The 16901-nt window shown below is 41.5% G+C and overlaps 2 protein-coding genes across 4 annotated transcripts in view; one reads left to right on the forward strand and one right to left on the reverse strand.

Annotated features, from left to right (window-relative positions):
• Positions 1-11672, reverse strand: part of CALCR (calcitonin receptor) — a 156013-nt gene extending 144341 nt beyond the window's left edge. Inside the window, exon 1 of one of the 3 annotated variants that reach the window (XM_026795262.2) lies at positions 11385-11672. In XM_026795262.2, coding sequence (XP_026651063.2) covers positions 11385-11428 — 44 coding nt within the window. In that variant the 5' untranslated portion in view covers positions 11429-11672. Of the gene's footprint in view, positions 1-10425; positions 10568-11384 lie in introns of those variants that run through there. The other 2 variants (XM_005480248.4, XM_014270548.3) reach the window with 2 other exon arrangements.
• A 419-nt stretch (positions 11673-12091) lies between these two features.
• Positions 12092-16901, forward strand: part of LOC102071332 (putative acyl-CoA dehydrogenase 6) — a 204552-nt gene continuing 199742 nt past the window's right edge. Inside the window, exon 1 of the mRNA XM_026795270.2 lies at positions 12092-12616. Within this exon, the coding sequence (XP_026651071.1) occupies positions 12449-12616 (168 nt within the window). The 5' untranslated portion in view covers positions 12092-12448. The remainder of the gene's footprint in view (positions 12617-16901) is intronic.

Raw genomic sequence — 16901 nt, forward strand, 5'->3', positions numbered from 1 at the left:
TAAATTTCCTTTTTTTAACATCAACATTTCTCCTGGCTGCTTTCCCCAGCAACATTCTTCAGCTGCACACTTTTCACCTTTGATCTCCTCAGTTTGCTTTGTAGTATTTAACATCCATATTCTTAAACACCTGCTTTTCATTTTTCATTTTATGATACTCCCATGCTCACTGGCATCTTGCTGGGTTTGTGGCTCTGGACCATGCTTCTAATGTGAACTTTGGTTGGTGCTTCTCTGTGGGACTGTGCACACAAATGACAGCTGACCCACATTTTATCATCTACATGTCATCACCAAATGTCCCCTCATCTGTATCTTCTATTTTCTAGCTATTTTAGTGGTATTCTAGGATGCTCAAGTCTCCTCCACTAACATTCATACTTTTATTTCATTTTTATCTCCCCTCAGCAAAAAGAGTCTATTTTTAATCAATTTCAGCTGGTTGATTCACTCACACCAAAGGACTCAGTAGGTCTTCAGCTTTCCTAACATTTCTTTACTCAACAGAGAATTTCTCTCTCTGAAACCATACACTTCAAATTGCTCCAACTGTCTATCCACATTTCCTGTCTGCTTCAAAACTTTTGCCTTAGAGATGTCTACAAAACTTCTCATCTCTGTACAAAATCGTATGAGAAGCAGGACCTTCCTCATTCTTTGCCTGAAGTCCAGCAAAAAATAAGATTCCATCAACCAAACCTGTGCATTAAATGAAGCTTTCTTCTTCCAAGAGCCCTTTTTCTGTGTGAGTAACATAAAATTTTCTCCAGTTTCTGTCTGTCAGCTTGGTTTAAATTACTATCATAAAGACCGGTACATAGCTTACAGTCTGCAAGTCCTGCTCACACACTGAATGTGCTGAACTAAAAGAGTTGCTAAAATTAATTAGCTTCCCAGACAGCTTCTGTACCATACCCACTGAAGCCTGACACAATAAACCCATTACACAAATGTTTTAACTACACATGGTGAAAATGGCTCCTGTGAGAGACTAGGGCCTTTAAACTCTGCTGCAGAAGTTCTTCACCAAAATTCTTCACAGATGTGTGCTGACAGCAGAATATGGGTGAGACTGGCAGGTCATGTATCACTGGTGCATTGTCAAGGATGGTGCCTCTTTCTACTCTGAGCTTCTCCATCATGAACTTTTTTCTGTTGTACTCATGTCTCCTCACAGACACTAGCTGTTTCTTCTCACCTCTTTCCACTCTCCATCCTTTCAGTACCATTTACAATTCCTAGTCAGACCTAGTTCCTTCCAAGGTTTCTCCCACTGCAGTTTGAATTTCTTTCCCGGGCATTCACTTTCTCCCCTTCTTAACACTCATTTTCCCAGCTTCATGACTCCAATATATTTAGTGGGGAAGAGGGGAGGTAATTCTGTCTTTTCCAATGCATCTTCCTCCTAATGTTCTGATGTCCTGCAAGTTCCTATTCCCAACCAGTCTCTAAATGCCTGTTTCTGGAAATGTCAGTTTATCCCTCAGCATCTAATACGTTGCACAAGCTTGCCCTTCTCAAATGACTCCTGCCCCAACTCCACACTCTACTGGTCCTCAGTACTAACTCCTAATTCTGGTATCCTTCTTCCACGTGTGAAACCATTACCATTTTCCATACTGTTTATACCTCTTCCTGCTTTTTTTTTTGTTTTTGTACTTTAGGCATTTTCTCTCAGTTCTCTCTTAGGCGGCACAAACTGGCTTATACTACCTCAAAACCGTGACTGCAGAGGGAAGCTCTAGAAGATCTGGGCTGAACATGTGTGGGTGTGTTCTTACACAAATGTGGAAGGTTCAGTCTTGACTCAGAAGCCATCTACTGCCAAGTCCATTTTCCAGTGCATGGTAGCACAAGAACTTCTCAGGCAAAAAGGGCGACCAGAACTTGTGAATGCAAGCAAAGGAATATATCATGCGCCAGAGGAGATATTCAGATCTTCAGAGATTGTGAAAATTATCTGGCTAAAACTTCCCAAATAAATCCAACAGACTGAAGATAGTTTTTTGTTTTGTTTTTTTTTTTTTTTTTTTAATAATAAGTATACACTCTGAATAAGGTTGTTTTCTCTCCCAATATCTCCTCCAGTCTGTTGCACCCTTATCCATTCAAACCACGTCTGCTGTAGAGTTCAAGACACTTATCATATTACAGTGATATTTAAAAAATTAAAAGAGTGTTTTAATATAAAAATTTTTATACATAACTGAAATTTTGTTCACTTGCAAAGTACTTTATAATGATATTAAACCCAAGATTTTATTTTTAAAATCCTGTAATTAATTCATATGTTTAGTTTTCACTTCTGAAAAAAAAGAAAGTTTTCAATAGTAAAATTAGTTCTGAAATTTCTTAAATTCTACACTGAAGTAATTGGCATAACTAAATTTCTTCTAATATTAAACCTGTGTGATTTCTCCATGTGAAATTACATATCAGTTGAAAAAAAATACAAGTCATCACTTCAAGAAACCTCCCATCAAACATGTTCTTTGATGTGGTATGTGATATGTCTGGAGCATTTGATGATTCACATTACAGCAAGTAATATACTGACCATGTGTTGCAAGTTATGTAAATAAGTAGATAAATTATAGGCTTTGATGCTAATAAAGCATCAAGGCAACAAAGTGTCCCAATATTTTGCAAGAAGATGGAGATACTTTCAGTTAATATTTGAGGTTCCTCAGGACCCTTTCTGCATACAGTGCATACAACACTCCTTCTGGCTTAATCACACTCATTTCTTATGCACTATAGGCCATTTAAGCCCCTCTTCTTTTTCTCTTATTAAAGGGGGGGCTGCTAGTTTAAATGCAAAGATTTGTGTAATTTCTGTCACTGTGCAGACAACTCAAATAGCTACAACAGTGACAAAGTGCTGGAGTGGGCTTGGCTTATTATTCTGCATGTACATCTGAACAGCAGATGAAAAAGAAGTGATAAATATATTGGTGGCTACCTACTGATTTCTCCAGTGATGACCTCTGATTACATCAGGCATTTCAAGGGATAAACACTTTTCTTCCAAAACATTTCAGGTCTGATTGCCAATAAAGTCAGCAGGCATTTAAACACATAAATCCACACATGCTTGTTTTCTTTTCAGTGCTGAAATTACTCCAGTCTTTAGGAAGTACACACTATCAAATACCCTGAGACAATAAAACCAAAAAATGCAAGAAAAAACATCTGACAAGAATATACTGGATCTGCTTTATCTGTGAGAACATATGGTAACAATGATTATTATTTATTACATGATCCTGCTTCAACCCAAAACGTACTTGGCAACATTTGAACACAGAAGAAAACATTGTATTCTAACACAAAATAGCTCAAAGGCTTAGAGTCAGACCCTTCAGCAGTATGTAGTTGTGGAAATGGCCTCGAGAACATTTAAGGAAATCTCCACTCACACCATTTGTTCCCTATCACCGAGTTTTAATCAGGGCCAGAGCTTAGAGGACTTGCTAAATTCCAAGCAGTACAACTCTGCACAGTAAGGGGCCTGTGATCAACTGTCTATGGCTTACTCTTTCAGTTTCTCAATGTTCTTAAACACCCTGAAGCAAAGCCAAAGATTTGCCAGTGATTCTCTAAGCTAGTTTGACTCAACTGCCCTTTGAAATGTAAATGAAATTTCCCCTGCTACAATATAGGTAAATGGAAGACACTGCTATCTATTAGTTAATCAGGCATTTTGTAGCATAACTTCCCAGTTCATCTCTACCACCAAATGCTCATGTGCCTATAGCATTCAAAACTTTCTTCTGAGTTTTCCCTTTCCTCCAAAACATTTCACTCTTTAAATTTTGTGTTATTTGATGCTATTTCTATGTCCCATATCCTTCAATCCAGTGTTTCTCCCTCTGCAGCAACAGCACAACTGAAGATAAAAGCAGTAAACCTACCTTCCCTTTCTGTATTGTTTTGAAGACAAAAGAAAATGAAGAAAATGAAGATCCAAGAGCTGGATTGGCTGGTGAGAACAAAAGGAGTTCTTATCCAGAAGGATCCAACTTCTAGCCACACGAGGACACTCATCATTCTTAGACACCTTTTTTTACCAAATCCAAAAAATTTTAGAGAGTTTCTCCAAACAGTCCAAGTAATGGAATTGTGAGCATCCTCTCTCTCCTGTCCTTCAATATTTAAGGCTGGATGAGATTGCACACAGCATATTTAGGAGTATAAAATGCTCACCCTGTTTAGTGAGCTAGTATAGCTAATATGAGTATATAGTCTATACATGGCAATGTAAAGGTCATCTAATATCTTCTGTGTTCATTTTGCTACAATGGATAGTGCTAGCCCATAACATAAAAAGAATTGTAACTTTGAGGGACAGCATTCATACCCCTTCCATGAGGAATCACACTTATCCATTAAGAGATGCTTACCATCTGCTTTTTAGCTGGCATATGGCAAATTACACCACCATGTTTCAACCATGAAAAGGAAGTGAAAAGCAAGAGAGGGGACTAGTGATGAAGCACCTGCAGAGTACAGGTAACTAAGACTACAGATCACAAGCTACAGACTAAGGCTGCAGGTCACTAAGGTTATGTGAACAGAGACATATATCAAATAAAGTTGGAAAAAAGTCACATGGTGATAGGTCTGCTCAAAAGAACACAGCTTGTGCAAAAGTGAGACGTAAAGAGATTTTGTACTGAAGGAAGAGTAAAACATCACCAGTTTGGCACTGAACCATAGCGGGGGTAAATTTAAACAGAAAAATCATTTTGAGGACTCATGTTGCTTCTTTACAGATCACAAGCCACATCCAGCTTGGCCTTGAACACTTCCAAGTATGCAGCATCCGCAACTTCTCTGGGCAAGAGTAGTGTCTCACCACTCTTATCTAAAGTTTTTTCCTGTGATACAATCTAAATCTGCCCTCTTGCAGTTTAAAGGCATTCCCCTGTGTCTTATCACTACATGCCCTTGTAGAATATCACTCTCCAGCCCTCCTGTCGACCCATTTTAAGTACTGGAGGGCTGCTATAAGGTCTCCCTGGAGCTTTCTCTTCTCCAGGCTGAACAGCCCCAACTCTCAGTCTGTCCTCACAGCAGAGCTGTTCCAGCCCTCTGATCAACTTCACATTCCTCCTCCAGAGCTGCTCCAAGAGGTTCATATCCTTCTTATGTTGGTGGTCCCAGAGCTGGATGCAGCCCTGCAGGTAGAGTCTCACAAGGGCAGAACAGAGTGGGAGGTTCACCTCCTGTGACCTCACGCTGATTTCTGTGCAGCCCAGGACACATCTGACTTTCTGGGCTGCACCAGAACAAGGCCAGCTCGTGTTGAGCTTCTCTCCAACCTGGTATTCTATGATTCACTTAAATCATGATAGCTAGATTTGCTGCAGATAACTGCTCTGGCACACAAAACTTGTAGGGAACATCAAGATACAAATAAAATACAACTAAAGAGCTACCTGTGATTTTTCTAAGTAGTTAACATGCATTGGTGATATCAGCTGGAGGGAAATCAAGACTAAAAAAAGAGTCATCCATCTGCATACATCATGGCTTAGATGCTACAGTCAGTCACTTGAGCTTTCTGATGTTAGTTAATGCCTCAGTGCTGCCTGAGAGAAACAGAAGTGGCTAATTCACTCTATGAAATTATTCAGTCTGTGGTTACCTTTCTCTGTCTTCCATCAAGCTCTAAACAGTGCCATGAATTACAGCGGTTTTTGTTATGTGAGCACTGAAAAGCAAGTAAATATTTCATTATTAAAAAACCACAAGCAGAAAATGTAGTTGACCTTTGAAAGGACACTGCCAAATGTGGAATCTCATTTCAGTCACTAATAAAAAGGTAAAATAGAAGTTTAGTTAGCTTTTCTTTTACAAGTATATCTCAGCACAGTCTTAATCATGAAGCTTTGACATATTTGTAATGGCAATACTGTGTTATCAGAGGCATGTAATATATTAAAAAGAGGTATTTTTAATTGTCAGCTTAACTCTGAGAAGACAACTCTGCTTATTTATTCAAATTCATAGAATGTATTATTCATCTAACTCTTGGTAATAGTTAATGTTATTTATCAAAAACCACAGGCAAAGTGATTTGGTTCTTATATACACTGCTGGATATGACCAAGCAAGAAATTATTTACTAAACAATGTCACATGAAACTGCAACATTGAAATGCAACATATTAAACTGAAATGGATGCCTATTTCCAAAAACACTCCTAAGAGTGTGGTGAGAACAGTCATTCTGTCAAATCAGTGTCAGGTCTTCTATATTACAAATAATAAAAAAGCCAGGGTCCAGGTGCCACATCATGTCACCTTTCCTGAACCCCACATGATCACTTTGGGAAAAGGAGTATGGCCATCATGTTGAGGTGCAGTAGATCAGGTGCACTTACATGGACTTCATGTTTCAGTTGGTTTTGTGTACAATATTGACAGATAAGAAAATGAGTACTGCGCCATCCATCCATCCCCTGGACCCTGGAGTCTTCCTCCTCACGTTTCCTCAGTCTCTGGTACACAGGTTAATCTGATCCTTGTAGAAAGTCACCTTTCAGGACTACACTTCAGCATGTAAATTGCTAAAACTGGTTTCAGTTCTACTGTCTACCACATGATCCTAATTCCAAAGGCACTTTGGGAACCATGGAAAAATATACTGCAGCATACCTCTGATGTGCTTGATATGAACTCTTGCTCCCAGTGTTATCCCCTAATCAACTATGACCAGTGACTACACTTTCTTCTTATGGCTGAACACCTAAATTTCTTGTACTTCCTTGGTTAAGTGGTAAATCTTTGCATACACCCATACAAAGCAGCACAAAGAGTCAAAAGGAGCTCACTACCAGGGGGCAATTATCACCCCCAGGTCCTTCCCATACTCCTTAACTGAGAGCCACCTCAAAATCATGGTGCCAAATGAACAGCTCACAGGCTCTCTGGCAAGGCAATACCACATCCTCGGTTTCAGAAGATGCCCTGAAGAAAGATTCCTGCAGTATCTGTGGATACCACCTTGATTAAAAAGGTGTCCATCTGAAAAGGCTGTAACTTAGCAGGAAACTTGGATTTTCCAGTTGGAACTTCCAGGTGAAGCCCAACATTGTTAGCAGTGCTCATTCTTAACTGAGACATGGACAAGTCCCTCTGCTATTGTTATCTTATATTAGGTAGTTCTTCATGGGAGCAATTCAGTGTGTCTCTTCATTTAAACTACTTCAAAATTCACTCCATTGAAGTGGCTAAAAGCAATGTCAAATGGAAAGTGGGTATAAGAACAAAAACCAATATAAAACAATGTGTAATTATATGCTGTTCTATTGAAGGCCAATGTTACTAAATATACAGATTAATACTGAAGAAAATAAGATCAGTGGGAAATAACATACAGCCTTAAGGTATTGGTCATTCATTTCTGGGTACCTTTATCAAAGAATCAATTAACATTTAATCTTCTTAAAAGGTGCACAATCTCCCATTGTTACGTACAGACTATTCATGTTTGAAACCCAGATCATCATCTGGCCTTTGGCAAGATGTCTTAGACCCTCTTGACTATTTACACTGCAAATTTTTCAAGAGAGTGAATTTAACTCTGTGTGTGTAGGAAGGGAGCTGACTGGATGCCACCCTAACACAAACAGTGGTTGGAAGTGCTCAGCACATAACAGGATTGCTCCTGAAAGGCCCAGGTGAGATCTGTGCCCACATTAATATGAGTTTCAATACTGACAAATGAAAACAGTTAGGAACCAAACGTTTATTACCAGAAATAAAACAAAACCAAGTTTACCAACTTACTAATACATGAACCAACTATCACTTTTAAAACTGAATTTCATTGTATTTGCTAGCATAACTTTCAGTCAACTATAGCTCAATTATTTAGTTGCTTATTTTCCCAAAAGTTCTATTTGCATGCATTGGAAAAAAAATAAGCATAGAAAAGTCTTTTTTCCTATCTAATGATTTTTCAGGAACTTTGAATCATGATATTCTCTCTCTTCCTCCATTTTCACTTATAAAAAACTAGTAGGATTTACTGACAGCTATGTTGGTCACACCACTATTATTATGTAACAGGTCTTCATATAACATGTAGCTTCATATAGGTGTACAGATACAGACTTAAAATTAACCGGCTGGGTTTTACACACTCTCCCATTTTATCTTGATGCAGAAGACAGCTAGAATAAAAAAAAAAAATAAAAAAAATCAAACCCTCTGTAGAACATTGTTTTAATCATTAATGGAAATTCTCAACTTTTTCAGATGCTTTTCAAAATCACTCAGCTGTAGACATGCAAAGAAAAAGTTTGCCAAACTATATTCTGTCAGTTTATGAAGGTATCCTTGTAAACATATTATTCATTACTATTACAGTAAGATTTTTAGAAAAGATGCTCCAGTTCATCTCTCAACAAAGCTTATGAACTGCAGAGAACTAAACAGTAACATGGCTCAGTTGCTTGCTGACATTTTTATAATAGTTCAAATATTTAGCAGTTTACTTCTAAACTTCTTTGCCACAAACAAAATCATCAGAAAATAGTCCCCCCTGTGTTGCTTGAATACCTTGGTTAAAATAAGGTGCACATGCAAACTGCAATCCGACTTTTTTATGAAAAAGTGATTGAGTCTAATGAAACATGAAAACTGGAGTGTAAGACAAATCTGAACTGCCTACTCCTCTTGAAAGCACAATGCAGTTTATTCTATATAGCTGTTTTAAACAACTATTAACACCTGTGTGGCTCTTCTGCATGCTTCTAAAGCAGTACTATGTAGAGTTGTTTGAAGTGCCATCACCAGCCAGATTTAAACATTGCCACTTGAATTTCTAAGTAAATTTGGATGGCACTCACTATAAATGATAATGAAGACCTATGGTGAAACCCACCCTTTGGAGGGGTTAATTGGGATTTTGCCATTTATCTTAACAGGACCAACATCTACCCAAGATTTATGAAATTTGCATACTCTAATACATGCCAGTAGATACAGAAAGACAGTATTTTAGTTCATTCAGAACTACTTCATGTCAGCTAGCATATGACAACTATAGTAAGCATCAGAGTGGTAGCTTAGCAAAAGTTGCCTACCAGCAAAGGTTATCATATGTCTGAAGGAATTACAATGAAGTATTAGCTCTCCTGTATTTAATTTTCCTACTTGACAATTATGCCTAGGATTCTGAGAGGTGTATTAAATTTCCTCTTCAACTCAACACCACCTGCAGTTTGAGCTGTTGGCAGCAAAGAAATGTCATCCTGGTCAGCCCTGATACACTCAGCCCTAGAGCAACACAGGGACCCTTTCACTGACCAAACACAAGGGTTCCCCCCACAATATCACCCTTCACTCACTGAAGGGGAATAGGACCAGAAGCAAGACCTTAATTTAGTGCCTATAAAAAAGCAAAGGCATTATATTGTGATGTCTTGCTTAATTCATCCTAAACTCCCTCTAATCAGACTACTTAACTCTGAAGTGCTTAGTTCTTCCTGAGAAGAATATCACACACTGTATTACCCTTAAGAAGTTCAAGGGTTGCCAGTGCATGTAAAAGATTGGCAGGAAGACATCCGTTAGATATCGACAATATTGACTTCAAGAGGTCTTAGGATACACATCTTTCTATTTACTCTTTTTATGAATGATTTTTTTCATTCATCATTTCAGCTACAACTGCCATTCTGTAACTAAAATAAACCTTCAGGAAAGAAGTTTTTCTTTCCTTTGCAAATTGTCAACTACATTAACCTTGTCAAAAAAACCTACAAGAATGAAATCAATATAGCAATTTAAAGACAAAATTGGCAGGCACTATATTGTACTTGGACACATTCAGTAAATAGCCTCATACATCAATCTACCGTCATCAATGGCAATATTCTGAAACCAACTAACGTTGTTTATTACATTTGCGGAGTGAAACGCCAAAGTAAGTACAGATATCGGTCCAGCTGATGAAAAATGACACGGAGATAATATCTGACGTGCCTGAGAAGCACGAACTAGTGACTCAGGTGTCATTTAAACGCGCTGTACTCCCAGCACGGAGAGCGGCTGCTCTATACCCGGTACGGTACCGGCAGTGACCCGCTCGCCAGGGCGGGAGCCGCAGCGGGAACTCCGGGATCCGCCGCGCCCCATCCCCGCGCTGCGCCCCGATCTCCAGCCCTTCCCTTGCCCCTTCCCACGGCGCGCACCGCACACTCCGCAGCAGGGCTCGGAGCTCCTACAGCCCTCTCCCTCTTCCCCTTCTATCTCTGGGTGCACTGCCAGCCGGAGGCTGCGCTCCCCCCGCTGCCCGCCTGCCCCGCGGGTTCGCGGGACCCCGGCGCCTCTCCCGCCCCGCCTGCCCCGCGCCGCTCTCCCGGGGGCAGCGGGTGCTGAAGGGCAGGCGGCAAAGTTGCCGGGACTTACGGTGGCAGCGCTACGGACGCTGGCGCGGCGCCTCTCCCGGCCTCCCGTCACCTCGGGCCACCTCGGCGGCGGCGGCTCCGCGCCCGCACCGGAGCAGCCCGGCCGCCCCTTCACTCCTCGGAGGGGCGCATGGCGCTGCCCGCTCCCCGACGCCCGCCCGGTGGGTCCCCGAGTCCCGGAGGGGGCGGACAGGCACTAGGCAGGGTCGAGCCCCTCCGGCGGGGCTGCGCCTCGAGAAGCATCTGCCTCCTGCCTCCCGCGCCGCGCCCGCTCCCCGCTCCACCCCGGGCGCGGCGGGGCTTCGCGCCGACGTCGGTGCGGGGCGGCCGGAGCCCGCCCGGCGGCGGCGGCGGCAGCGCCTCCCCCGCCCCCGCCTCCCTCCCGCGGCTCCCGGCGCTGCCGCTGCCGGCGGGGCGGCCGTGCCGGAGCCGGCGCTGCGGGGGCGGCGGGAGCGGGGCCGGGCGGCGCTCCCGGCACAGCGCCTGAGGAACGGGGGGTCCCGCTGAGCTCGCCCGGGGCAGGGACGCGTCCCCCAGGCCCCTCGTCCCGCGGGGGAGGCGGGGGCGGCGGCCCGGCCGGCTGCTCTGGGTACCGCCGGTCCCTTCCGTGCGGGGCCGGGCTCTGTCCGCAGCGAGTGTGCGCCGCCCCGCCGGAGCTCGGAGCCTGAGATGTCAGAGGCCCAGCCGGCGACCTCGCCTCCTCCTCCTCCTCCTCCTCTTGGAGGATCTGAGCCAGCGTTGAGCTTCAATCGCGGGCATCTTTTGGAAAGGAAAGCGTGGGAATGTGGGGCGTGGAGCGTGGGACCCCTGCGATCCGGCACCTGGGCGGGTGGGGCGCTGCCCCTGCAGCGGATCGAGAGTTGCTGGGACCCCTGGCCGCCCCGGGGAGGCTGTCCCACATCCTCCCGTCTGCCCCGTCTCCTCTGATGCTCTTCCAGCTTGCATGAACCATCTACCTACCGTCCACCAAGCTGGGGAGGATGAACTAGAGGTGGCCGCAGCATTCATCCGACGGCAGAATCATCTAAATTGCCGTTTCTGCTCCAGAAGTCATGTAAACGTTTTTAAGTAACTAACTCTAAGAAGAGGCCGAGAAAGACCTGTTTCTAAGCACCTCTGGGCACCTCTGGTCCCCTCAGCAAAGCAGACCCCAGCTACACGAGCATCCAGGGGCAATCGAACCAACGTCCCGCACCTCGCGGAAGAGCGTCGAGTGGCGGTGCACGAAGTAGCGCAGGGGAGGACTCTCCTGCTATGCCTGTTGCAAGCTGCCCAATATTTAAATATCCAGAGAGCCACAGTGAGGGGGGAGCCGGAGCGAGCGCACGGTGATTCACCTCAGCTCTCCTGACAACGTGTCAGAGCCGATAGCAGGTAGTAGTGGGGTGTCTTCCCAGCAGGTGGAGTCAGGAGGCAAACAAACTTGCTCAGGAGGTACCACCACCCGGCTGAGGACAGCTTTTTTCTTTCGTTTTTCTGTGTGAAGGATGTTGCTGCCATCAAATAAAGTGAACTGTGGGTTTTAAGTTGCTTGGCTTACTTCTGAATGGAAAGTTATCTCCTACTGAAGCGGTTCTCAGGTGTTTTTCTTCAACCTGCCACTTTCTCTAACAGATTACAGCCAAAATTTTTTTTGAGCTTGCGTTTCTTACAGAAATCTGCATGCAAAAGCAGCTGGCTGCCTTTTTGCAGCTCAAGCCATTCTGAGAAGGGTGTGAGGGACAGGAAAATAGGAGCTTAGTGCTCAGAAGTCAGAAGGAGGTGCTGGGCTTAGCATGCACCAAAGTCCAAGAAAAAGGAACTTTTTGCCACTTTTCCAGCAGTTGATAAAAAAATTCCTCCAGATAATACCATCGAAGAAAATTTGTCCTCCTTGATATTGGGGGGGTGCAACCATAATAAGAGTTGAGACACTCAAAGAATACTGATGTAAGTTGTTATCCCTTTAGTATTTAAATTTTCACTGTTGGTTTTATCCTTTACTCTTGTGGAGACAGCCAAGAGAAACAGTGGAAGCTGCTTTTATGAGCTCTCATAGTGCCACAGTTTCTTCACTTTTTACAGCATTCTCTGGTAGGAGCAGTGGCATCAGGGGAGGTTCTCATGAGCTGCACCAGCTCTGGCACCATGGAGCAGCACCTCCGTGGACTCGCTGTCCCTCTCACGCCATAGCTGCCCCGAGGTGGGCTTGGGTGAGTCACAGTTCTAAATGCTTCACATGTTTGTGGAAGGGGAACTGCTGAGGAGCAAAACCTTATGCTGAAGCCTAGGGAAAGTGGGGGGCTCCCCTTCCTGACACTGCAGCAGTAAATTGAAAGAGGTAAAAGAGAGAGCTAGTTTGTCCCAAGGTCCACCTATTTTGGATTTTTTGTATGTTATCCAGCTAATATTGTTCATTCTATGATTGGAACACATCACTTTTTCACTGATGGGTTTTATATTTATTTCAAAATGGATTGCATGTTGCTCTGTTTTCTTAGTGAATAGTATTCATCTGCTTAAGTATAAATCTGTCATTCCATAATCTGGTAGTAGCTTTTCTAAGGTTTGGGTGTATTTTTTTATAAACTCCCATTTTGTTAACCATTACCTTGACACAGAAACAGCACTTTCTCATTTTTTCTGCTATGAGCAATTGCCCTGTGGCCCATGGGACTGCAAGCATAAGTCCTTACTTCTTAGAATGTGTGTGAAATACTGATCCGACCCATAAATAACTCCTGGAAATTATTAACTGTACCTCAATGGTTTTATTTCCGCTTGTGCTCAGGAGTCATTACAACACTGAATTCTGCAGAGAAAAGGCTGAGCTTATGTTTTATGTTGTGATGTTATAGTTCTGTTTTGTAGAGTGTTTTGTAGAGTGAAAAGTGAAGGAAGTCCAAACCTTTCAAAATTTCAGTGATTTTATTCTGTTATGAGGGAAAACATTTTTCCACACAGTATGTGAAGTTTTGCAGTTGCATTGTTTGTCTCATTTTCACCATCTTTTATTCTGTAAATATATTTTGTTTGTCCCTAATGGTACTAGAATAAGGATGCCACTTGTGAAAGGCAGTGCTCTAATTTTCTTGGTCAGGTGAAGAATTTGAAAGAAAAATTCCCAGCTGGACCTGTGAACTGTGGAGAGATATTTCCAAAATCTTTTGCAGATGTCTGCATTGCAAACTGTTCTGGAGCCAAGCTATTTCCTGTCATAATTTATATATCTTTTTTGCTTGGCATGGTGTACCTCATAGGAATTACCCAGAGTACAGTGTTGTCAAAAAAGAGATTATTTAGATTTGGTTTGTTTGAAGCATGGGAAGTGTAAGCATTGAGCTTTCTACAGAAGACTGTGGAGGCATGCTGTATCTTTTGATAAAAGGATTGCAAATAATGCATTTGAGTGAGGGCTATATTCACAGCTTGGATAAAATACTGGAATTTGTAAAACATAGTATTTAAACAAAAAGGATAATACATTGACCCTAATCCTGTTCAGTGTCAAGAGAATGGGAATTCACCATTAGCTTTAGCATAAGTTACATCAGTCCCTATAAGTCTTCCATAGGAATATTTAATTATTTACATACAATTTGGTAATCTTCACTCCTGGAAGAGACCTGACTGCAAACTCTGAGAACATTATCAGCACTCTCAGCAGCAATGCAGGCTTCCAAAGCCTGGCTGCTGGAAAACACATCAGCTCTGTGAGGGGGAAATTCATGGGGTGACTATAGCTGCTGTTCAGACCAAGCATCCCTAATGAGATAATTTTTCTTCTAATTTTCAGAAAAAGAGATCACTCCAGAATTAGGGGTTTGCAGAGTGACAGATAAACATATTTAAGAAGCTACTGCCAGTTGCAGAAGTCCATTCCAAACATGAAAGGCAACATCAGGAGAAGTACAGAAATGCTCAAGTGGCCGGAATACACATAAACAGTTTAGACTAGGATTATAAAAGGAATAGAAAAGTGTTTTATTTCTAATCCCAGAAGCTATCAAATCATTCAAGAACTGTCTTTTTAAGACAGCTCTTTCCAAAATTAATGATTGCATTTAACTTTTTGTTAGCCTTGTTTTGTAGAAACCTGAAAAATCAGGACTTGTATGTTTATCCAACATCAGGTATCTCATTAGAATGATGTACAAATTGTTTTAATGTCACAATAGATTTATTTAAATCAGTTGCTTAATGCACAATAATCTCAGTAACTTTCTTAACATACAAAAAAGGCATGGGTACTTACATTTTTCTCTTTACTTAAATTTCTATTTTTAATTTATGTTATGTTATTTAATCTCCCCAAATATTGATTCTTTAGTTCACATTCCAGGACATTCTAAGAGGATCTCCAAAATATTTTGAAGTGAAGAAAAACTCCCGACATATGTCTCTGAAAAATAAATTGTTGGATTTTAGTGGGTTTTTTTGATTTTTTTAAAGAACAGTACATCCAGTCAGTAATTCAGAGACACAAAAAGCAAATAAATAGAAAATGAAAAATACAAAAAATTACTTGTATCCAAGCTTTCAAAGAATAAACAACAATGAATAGAGACATTCCAGTTGTTAATATTTATGCCACGTTCAATTTTCTCTAGAAGAGGCTATTTTAATTTAGCAATACATGTTTTCATTAGTGCAGCACTCAGTAATTATCCATATTGGTAGCAGAAACACAGTGGGCTTTGCTTGCACTGTGTAGAGGAGGGAAAAGGAAAGCAAACAAGATAATGAAAATCTGGGGAATGTTTCCAAAGAGTGGGCATCTGATTCCTTCAGAATGAGCAAGTATTTTCCATCTTCACTTGGAATCCAACACCCCAGGCTTCATTAAGCCAGTGTGAAGCTGTACATGATTCTAGAGAGAACCTCAGCCAAGCATCAAAAAGAAAAGCTCTTCAGGAGAATTAAATACACTGGCAGCTACAAGAAATGTCCTCTCTGGTGCTTGTACAGTACATAAATAATAAAATAGTCTAGATTACACAAAATTTCCCTGGAAACTATTTCAAGAGCCTTATGAGATATCTACAAACCACCAATAGGCATATTTAATAAATCATACATACTTATGAAGTCCCATCAATGTAAGTTTTACCTTAATTCAAAAACATAGTTTAAAACAAGAAATTTCATGTTATTTGAAGTGACAGGTATTGTAAGAATCTATTAAAACTCAAGACTCAGCTATGTATTTTCATACAGATTAAATTTTCTATCTTTGCAAGAGTGACCTGGGGTCTATGTATCATTAAGGCTTTGCTTACCCCCTCAGTATATATTTTAAATGAAACTAAAGCAGTGCTAAAAGGTAATACTGGTTTTGTGAAAAAAGGTGAATTTTGTTTCAAATGTTGACTCTGCTAGACAGAAATTCATACTTCTGATTAACATGGTGTATTAAAAACTCCTTTTGTCTGAAAAATGTAACTGTAATAGACACATAACTGATTAAACCCCAGCTCTTGACAGTAAATGTAGGCTTAACCATTCTCATTATCATCATTTTTTTGTCACTCAGTTTGACATGTGTAAAATTAGGTTTTGGCCCTCCAAACAAGTTGGTGTGTAGAAATTTCCATGGACTGGGTGTGAAAGTTCTCCCACAGCACCACGACAAGTGACTGACAGAGAGTTCCTTGAGTGCAGAGATGTGTGCAGGGTGGAGGACGTAACTGCAGTCTTTAGAGGGAGACACTGCTGGCTCCCACCAACAGAATGCCTGCCAGAGCCTTGGGATCACAGATCCTCGCATGTGCTTGAGCAGTGAGGGGCCTTACACACGCTTGGCCATAATGGCATGTAGCACAGAGAAGCTGGGAAATGTTTCAACTGCCTTTATGGCTGGTTAGCAGTATCACAAAGATACATTAGAGAAGAAATCTAATCGATTTTTCTCAGCTTTTTAAGTAAAGATGAAATTGGCAGAATTAATTTGAAATTTGTAACCACCATTGTGCGATATTTAGAGACAGAGCAGCTGAAGAGGCAAAACTTCAGATAGTTTTGTCCAGATACATCTGATTTCCCCCATAGTCTTTTCTTCTTTACTCTGCAGCCTGTAAAGGATCTGCAGAGTAGGGATTTATTTTCAGCATTTCATCCAGCATTATAATTATAACCCATGTGAGTCTAGAGGGTTTGATTAGCATGAGAACATCAGCTACCTCTTCTATAGTTAAACTTACTGTAAGGAATGGGGAGCATAATTATAAAAAGATTTCTAAATATACAACACGTATTAAAGAAAGTAGGATGAGAATGTTTGCATCTCTAAGGACTTAAATTTAGGCTCTGATGACAAAACAAGTAAGTGATTGTGTGCAGTTGGGGCCAAACACTAACCTGGAATAGGGAGCTAGCAGGGAAACACTGCAGAGACAAAATTTATGCTTATCATGTTGATTCACAAAACAAATTCACCTTCTCACTTCCAGTGTTATTCTCCTCTCTCTTTCCTTCACACATGCACACAACTGACATATT

Source organism: Zonotrichia albicollis, chromosome 1 (genome assembly GCF_047830755.1).
Source record: "Zonotrichia albicollis isolate bZonAlb1 chromosome 1, bZonAlb1.hap1, whole genome shotgun sequence".
Classification (NCBI taxonomy): domain Eukaryota; kingdom Metazoa; phylum Chordata; class Aves; order Passeriformes; family Passerellidae; genus Zonotrichia; species Zonotrichia albicollis.